This window comes from Labrus bergylta, chromosome 16 (genome assembly GCF_963930695.1).
Source record: "Labrus bergylta chromosome 16, fLabBer1.1, whole genome shotgun sequence".
NCBI classification, from domain to species: domain Eukaryota; kingdom Metazoa; phylum Chordata; class Actinopteri; order Labriformes; family Labridae; genus Labrus; species Labrus bergylta.
Window position 1 is genome coordinate 3,766,820 of NC_089210.1, and position 8,560 is coordinate 3,775,379.

The 8,560-nt window shown below is 43.2% G+C and overlaps 1 protein-coding gene across 1 annotated transcript; it reads right to left on the reverse strand.

Moving 5' to 3' along the window:
- Positions 1-5,812: 5,812 nt before the first annotated feature.
- On the reverse strand, positions 5,813-6,905 carry nog1 (noggin 1). Its single transcript, XM_020641054.3, has one exon. The coding sequence runs from the start codon at positions 6,484-6,486 to the stop codon at positions 5,815-5,817; it is 672 nt and encodes a 223-aa protein (XP_020496710.1). The 5' UTR covers positions 6,487-6,905; the 3' UTR covers positions 5,813-5,814.
- Between the last annotated feature and the right edge of the window lie 1,655 nt (positions 6,906-8,560).

The following is an 8,560-nucleotide window of genomic DNA, read 5'->3' on the forward strand; positions in this document are numbered from 1 at the left end:
GCCATAAAAAAGTGCCAAACTTGAGCTTTGTGGTTGTTCTGAAACTGAGATGACATCAATGGAACAAAACCCACTAAGCTACTAGCAACAGAACCCCATTGAAGACCCGTTGGGTTCACACTCAGCAAGAGTCCAAAAACCTTCTATTCGACCCCAAACCAAACAGTGTGGGCAAATCAAGGCTCTGCCTGCACAGATTCATATCAGAGCGATGTGAATAAGTGAAGGCGCTATTCCCCCGTTCTGCTGCATGGGACTGAACACCTGCCTTCATTCAGGGACGTTTCCCTGAGACTGGCATCTGCACACCGACTAAAAGAGACTCCATTGTATTCGACCATATTGACAGATGTGCACGGACAAATCACTCAGGCCATTGCAGCATGGTTTGTATTCACTGGCAAGCTGTGAATTACTGATAAAATAGGAGTTAAACTGTGGGAGGAAGCTGGAGTGCCAGGAAGGACCCATGCCTGCACTGCACGGGGGGAACATGGAAAGTCCACACAGTAAGGCACCTGTCTGATGTGTGGGGGGGGGGGGGGTATTCAGACCAAGGAGCTTCCTGTTGTACAGCAACAGCGCTAACCACTGCACCAACAAGCAGCTCCTCAAATGAAACCATTCTTTGTTTCGGTAATTTCAACCCATTCTCACTCACAATGAGTCACGTAGATCAGCTCTGTCTATGGACTAATGGACTCCAAATATGGAATGGGGACCTTTTAGTGTATTTTTTGGGGCTATCGTTGAGCTTAGAATTTGAATACTTAGAATTTAATATTTCGTTAACAATAAAGTTACTTTCCATCAATCCATCCATTATATTTACTGCTTTGGGGCGAGAGGCGGGGTTACACCCTGGTTTGTTCCCCTGTCAATCACAGGGCTGACATATAGAGACAGACAACCAGACACACTCACATTCACACCTTTGGCCAATTATTTGAGACACCAGTAAACCTAACGAGCACGTCTTTGGACAGGGAGAACATGCAAACTCCAATAAAGGGTTTTTGCAACACATATAAGAAAGGGTAGTTATTTTCTTGTTTCTTAATGAATTGAGCTTGTAAAAAAAAAAAAAAAAAAAAAAAGCATCTTTTCCACTCAGCTTTTCATTTTAAAATCCTTGCTTACAGGAAACACACTAACGCACATATAGAAACCGTCTCTGAAGATCAAAAAGGAACTTTTCAGCTTTCATCACTACATACAGTACAAAACTCTGTGTTTCATTTTATTACAGAGTCGTAGTCCGAGTGTTTCTTTAGAGCTTTCAAACCTGATCATTACAGAACATTCTTTCATGTGCTGAACTGTTAAACTGCATTCTTTCTTTAATTTATCATTTTCACTGAATAAACACGACTCCGAGAGCTGGCTTCTTCTGCTTCCTTTTGTCTTCATCGTTAAGATGCCACAAAGGCTACCGCTGGCATATTAATGATCCAGTCGACGTTATTAAAAGTCATTTTATCATCTGAATTGAAAAAAATGAACGGCTTGTGTTTGATATTGTTGGCAGAACTAACAAGGAGAAAGTTCGCTTTGATCAGCGAAATATCTGAACCCTGTAGGAGAGTTTTAATCAGCAGCAAGGTTTTGGCTTGAAAATATCTCCGAACGAAAAAAAAAAAAAAAGGAAAGTTGATTAGGTTAAAGGGAGGGGAGGGAGGGAGAAGCATAAAACAAGTCTAAACCCAAAGAGATCATTAAGTTAATGGATTACTGGTGGCTAAAAGCATTACACCGCCTGCCTTGGTATCTCAGGCTGCAGAGATCTGCGGACAGCCGAGTGGTTTTGAGCACCACGCTGAGCGGGCGACGCTCAGAGCTTGACAGCCGGCTCAGGAGTGACGAAGGGTGTTAGCAGCCCTGCATCCTCCAGTCTGCAGCTGGTATTAGGCACCGAGCACTCTGTCAACACATATTACTCCACACACAAATCATGTGACTGTTGTCAGCGCTCTCCGGTGCTACAGGGAACAGAGCAGGAAAGACAGAAAGTTAAAGAGGATGCTGCTCACGTGAGGAACAGGAGGAGAGGACATTTTTTGAGTTGTACAAGTAAGAGTAAGCAACTGGAGGAAGTTGAAATGGTTCAAGTAATGAATCTGCTGATGACATCTCAAGATATATCACAAATCTAAACCATCCTCAAAAGAATGTTATTATTAGAAACCCAATGAAAACCAAGCGGCAACCTCCGGTCATGAAAAACAAAGCAGCAACACTAAGGGCTGGTCCAAGCCAAGCCTGAGCCAAACATACAGAAACAAAAAAAAAAGTTTGAAACCTAGTCTTTAAAGCAGAGAGTGTGTCTACCTCCTGGACCCTGACTGGTAGATGATTCCAAAGAAGAGGGGCCTCTACCTCCCATAGTACATTTGGAGACTTAAGGTACCACAAGCAGACATGCAGGGCCGGCTGCAGCCACTTTGGTGCCCTAGGCCAGATTTCGATTTGGATGAACTGCACGGTGCCGAAGCACACCTCTTTCAAGCGTACCAGGGCCCAAAGAAGTATACTGTGCTTATTCACAGATCGGCGCACTCAAAGTACTATCTGAAAATTAAAAATATGCAATCATTATCTGTAATTTTATTCTCAGTAAATAATCACATTTAATATTAAAATCACCAAAGATGACCCTCCCCCGGGTCAGGATGTCGAAGGATTAAAGAAAAACAGGAAATATTTCATTATTCAAACGCAAGCATGATGCAGGAATTTATGGACATGTCTGTGGCATGCAATTCAGTTCGTTTGGAACTGGACTTTAGGGGGGGAAGCGTTCTTGGGCACGGTACAAATCGCCTAAAGTGATTACGCCCTAAGTCAACTGCTGCTCTTTCAAGAGACTCAAACTATTGTAGTTTCCATTTCACTATCAAAATCACTTTACCTCCTTGTCATCTTTTTGAATCCCTCTTACTATCCAGCAATTCTTTCAGTACGACCTCCGTTTCTCGGTGTCGTAGCAGAGGTTTTTGAAAGAAGCTGGACGGCCTTTAGAGACTTGTTATGGAAAGCCTGATAATAAGAATAGACATAATCAAACAAAGAATCATCAGAGAGCTGAATGATGGAGAAAAGAGAAATAAACCTGGTATCGGACACCTGTCACTTCAGAGTGGAACATCAGGTTGAAATGAAGTGGAAAGCAGACGTTATGATTTTTTTTTTTCTGAGGCAGCTGTTAACTGCCCAGCCTTTAATCCTCGAGGCAGCTTCAACTGTGACACACACGACCTGATATAGGCGGTTATCCACCGGAGCTTGTCGGCTGTAAAGCTGGACTGCGGTTAGCTTAACGCGACAGCACAAAACAGAATCACGGGAGAAGACCTGAGGATCACCGCTAAACACTGAAGATCCAACACCCCCACACACACACACACACACACATCAAAAGCCTGTTTACTGTGTTTGTTTTAGCGCTGCATGGTGGAGATCTTCACCCTTACATTGCTATCCAGTGACAAGAACGGGGGATTTGTCTGCAGCTTGTGTACGTGCGGAGCTGGCTCGGAGGCTAAGGAGCATCATTACGGACTAAACACAACTAAAACAAAACACAGGCTTTCTGGTGCCCCACAGTCTGCCCGGCTGAGGCAGTGGAAGAACACGGGGAGGGGGGGAGTCATTTTCAGGCAGCGAGAGAGAGAAGCAACACAAAACTCAGACGATTACAGCTGTAATTTATTAAAAACGACTCATTCTTTATTTCTTGAGTTGCACATGACACATCGATGGCTACATCTTTTTTAAAAACTCACATCGTTCAGCCAAATTTGCTCAAGCACCAAAGAACTTTCAGATTCTGGTGAGGCTCCCCAAAAGTTTCCAAAAGTGCAAAATCTCCGTATGAATCGTGGGGGGAAATGCTAATAAAATAATGACAGTGCAGCAGTTAAAAATGTGCCTTCAATAAAAGCGCTGGAAGGAGCTGAAACAGAACAAACGTGACGCCGTGGAAAAAACAGAGACAGGGAGGGCAGAAGTTGAAAAGTTTAAGAGATGAATTAGCATCATCAGGCTCGGAGTCAGTTAGAGACGGCTATTATGCGGTGGTAGTAAAACAAGAGAGGAGGGTACCTGGCTGCCAAGATGTGAAGCACTTACTGGTGTTTTGATGTCGAGAGATGTGTGTTTGTGTTGCGCGGCGGTGGAAGAGCAATTCAGATGTTTAACTTCTAGAAAAACACTGCTAAAATAAACCCTTAAAGTCTCTTTTTGTAGCATCTCATGAAGTTATTACAGCGGCAGCGACGGTCCCACTCCCATCAAATTTACACTTAAGTATTTTGAACAGTTCATTACTGTTTGGCAGGAGGGGTTTAAAGATATATCAATCCACTTTAGCATCTTGATTTTCTGTTCTATAACACTATATACATGCTCACTGAAGCCAAATTAAATAAAAAGGTAAAAAGGCAAAGATTTAGATTTTTTTATAAGTAAAGATTTCACTCATATTTTATCTGTACAGTGGTGATTTATTTTTTTATACTATTGAGGTTTTTACCTTTTGGACATTTTAGAAAGCTCATTTCAAACCTCCCAACCTCTGTTGTGTTTTATTTATTGGGTTATTTTGCCTTGATGGTGTATTTAAAACTATGTGAAGAGGTCTGCAGTGGACAACAACAGTTCTAGTTTCTGCCGCTCAGCGTGCTGTTTCTGGACAGCAGTTCATCGGATCATTCTTCAATCCTTAATCAATAAAATGTCAACTCCTAAAGAAGTCACTCTCTTTTTCTTAATCGGTGATTTCCTAAGTCCTGTGATGAAGCTGTAATGAAGTGTTTGCAGGTTGTTTTCTCCCAATGATGTAGGCTGTACAACAACATAAAAAACATGAACTTGGGAATGTTTTAATGGTTTCACTGCATTCAGTCAGAGAGACAGCAGAAGCATCAGTCTCAGCTAAATCTAGCTGCTCTCTCCTCTCCTCTCCTCTCCTCTCCTCTCCTCTCCTTGGCTGTAAATGGGAAGGGAGGGGTTTTGCAGATGAAAGAGTGAGAACTGTTAGCAGCTGATTCCTTCAATCACTGTTTTAGAGCTCCTCTCTTTATCAGCATGTAATGGATCTGATTTATGACTGACAGTTTAACAGTGATAAGATCGTTCTGATTGACTGGAGACCTAGATAGAAAAAAATGTTGGATTATCACCTCATTTTAAATCAGAAACATATATATTTCCAAACACCTCTACATGGTCACCTAATCTTCTTTTGTTTCCATAAATAAGTGCTAAGACATAAACGTTAATACGGATGAGCCCTGACACCGTGGAGCGTGGAGTGCAGGATTGTAAGAAGTAGGTGATGCGTAAAATGGTGTTAGCGTGACACATGGTGCGCACTGGTGGCAGGTGACGCAAAGGAAGCAAAGGACAGCGTTTCAACTCGTTTCTGTGTTGTTTTATTGTACGAATATAAAGAATAAATAGCACATTTCTTTAATTTACAGGATAAAACAGGTCACAGATACATGGCGGTGTTCGATAGTCCACTCTTTGAGGTCGATCTGCTTCATCCAAATACGGATGCGAACAGCGAGTCCTTACGTGGTCTCTATAACATGGCGCCATATCTCCATAAATACAAAATATAGAACCAACATTCTCCACAAATAAAAGTAGACTCTGGTTACAAAATAATACTGACTTTGTACAGGGAGCTATATAGAACTGCATGGCACCGCATATACAGAAAATACATTCCTACACTCGGTAGTGCACGTGAGAAAAGAATCACAAAATTAATGAGCTTATAATTTATTTTTCAGTCTTTATTTGTTTGTTTTAACTCGAGCAGGAGCATTTGCAGTCCGTGATGATGGGGTACTGCACGGGTATCCACGCGCACTTAAGTCCCCCTTTCCTCTGCACGCACCTCCATCTGAGCACCGTCAGGTGGGTCGAGTTCGCGGGTTTGCACACCATCCCCTCCGGAACCGAACACGACCTTTTGCTGAGGCAGCTGCCCACGCGCACGAACCGCGGCCAGAACCGGTTCCCCAGGTCGGTCCACGTGTACACGACCGGGCAGAACGAGTACGCCCACAGCCACTGCTGCAGCCGCCGCTTCAGTTTCTTACTCGGCTTGTGCTTTTTGCCGAACTGGACGTCGAAATCCACCGCTCGGATCTCCTTCGGGAGTATTCCGCCGGGTTTCTGGATGTCAAAGTCATCCAGCTCGTCGTTGCCGCCGGTGAATCTGTCCTCCACTGGGGGCAACACGGACAAAAAGCGGCTGTCAAAGTCCCCCAGCACGCTCTTCAGCTCGGTCTCGTTAAGGTCCCGCTCCTTGGGGTCGAACACCGGGTCCGGGTCTTCTTTTAATTCCACAAGCGGGAGGCTGTCACTCGGGATGGGGCGCAGGAGGTAGTAGTGCTGACATATCCCCCTCTCCATCAGAAGTCCGAGGGAAAGCACGAGCAGATACATGGCCACACACTGCTGAGGCTGATCCATGTCTCACGGGTCCAGACTGTGAGATCTGTGCGCACACGGAGCTGCTAATTGTCCACTTTCTGGTGCGCAATTACGCGTGAGCGGTATCCAAACCTGCGTCTCTGATGTCCCTTTAAATGTCAGTGTCCCATGGTGAAGATCCGTGACAGAAATCAAATAAACAGTTCCATTCAGCATCAGTGGAAACTATTCTTGATTTCAAACTGGATGACAAAACTCAAATGTCTCCTCGGAGTCCGTGCGCGCGGGCTCGGCATGATGCTCTCGATGACTCCACCACAGATTAAAGCAGTGAGTGAGAGAAACCCGCGACCCCTCGTTTTATTCCCCACACAGCGTGACGTCATTTCAGTGCCCCCTCTTTGAATGTGGTGGTTTGTTGTCTAGGAGGAGATCCCCAACAGCTCCTTCTTCCAGCGCGCTGAAGAGGAGGAGGAGGAGGAGGAGGAGGAGAGAGGGGAGGGAGCATGCAGGGAGAGGAGACGCCCCCTGTCGGTTTTTCCAGACTTCCTTAAATTAGAGTCACAGTAGGAGTGATTGTTGGGGAGTCTTTTCATCTGGAGAATAGTTCAGCTGGAGATGCAGCATGAAGAACCCAAAAGGTACATGGAGAGTCTGACTTAACAACCAGAACTCCAAAAACTTCATACAACATGTTCTCTATCATTTAGAGGCTGTTATATGTATTTATATTCTGCTCAAACAGCATAAATGAACACTGACGGTTACCAGTCTGATGCTAAATCAGTCATATCGCATATCGTTTTTTTTAAATACCAAAAATATTATTTATTTAACATTTCAAGATATATTTTTAAAACTTAATTTGATTTAATTTTGCATGATGTTTATGGCCAGCCAGAGCTCCAAGGGTATAATTCCATTTACCTCAGAACTCAGATGTTGGAGCTGGAGATGAAGTCACATCCGAGTTAAAGGCACAGTGTGTAGATTCCACCACCAGGGGGCTCTTAATCAGTACAAAAACAAAAGATGACATTGAGGCCGGCGCGGGGAATCATCTTTGATCAGACTTTCATCGGACACCCTCTCATATCTAAGAAGCCTCTCGCAAAACTCTCTGGATTTTTTTTTTTTTAGGATTTCAGAAATGTGTGTGTGACTTTGAAACGGCTTGAAAAAGTCGTGGTGTGTAAGGCCAACAGAAGTGGACGCATGAGGAGAAAGCTGTTTGTTCCACAAGTGTCCTGAGTGTGGGATGCTCCGGCTTGTTGTGTTTATAGAAGATGTTCACCAAAATGTGCATACACACACTCACACAATAACAAAAAAAAAAAGAGATACAAACAAGAGGGGAACTGTGGTATGATACAGTTTTGAAAGCAGATTTAGATAAAAAAAAAAAAAAAAAAAAACAAACAAAACAAAAGGAAAAGGGTCAGTAAATAAAATGAATGAATTAGAAAGAGGGACAAAATAAGTGAATGAGCAAACAGGACAAAGAAAAACCATGGGGACAGTATAGTAACAAAATGATGTAAAATCAAACTGGTGGGATAGGTTGTACACATGGTGATGATTATTGGTGTTATTTGTTTGTTTTTGTTTTTCCCTTTGTATGAGTGCTAACATGAAGATTGCCAAAGAAGATAGAAGATGTTCCATCATAGAAGCCAAATCATATATCACCTAATTACCAGAACATTAAAATTCTTAGTGGAAAGGCAGAATTTACAGCCTGAATATGCCCCGTTAAGTACACTTTCTGCAGAGTGTTTACATCTCGTTTCCAACTCCAAGTGGGACAATATTTCTGCCTGTAACGGAGCCACGGCGAGCCTCTCAATAAAAGCCGGCCAAATTAGCGCCCAAATAAACAACTCGCTCGTCTAAGCAGCAAGCCATGGAAAGTATCACAATTTGTGAAAACCTGTCTAAACTCTAAGCTCAGAGAATCATTCTTTGAAAAAAAAAAAAAAAATAATAATAATTTAATGGAAGAACTTAGCCAGCTGCTACATCAGCCATAAACCATCGGCTGGAGATAAATGCATCTCTGTTTCATTTTTTGAATGAGCTAATTCACACGAGCGCTCGACGCAACACGACTCAT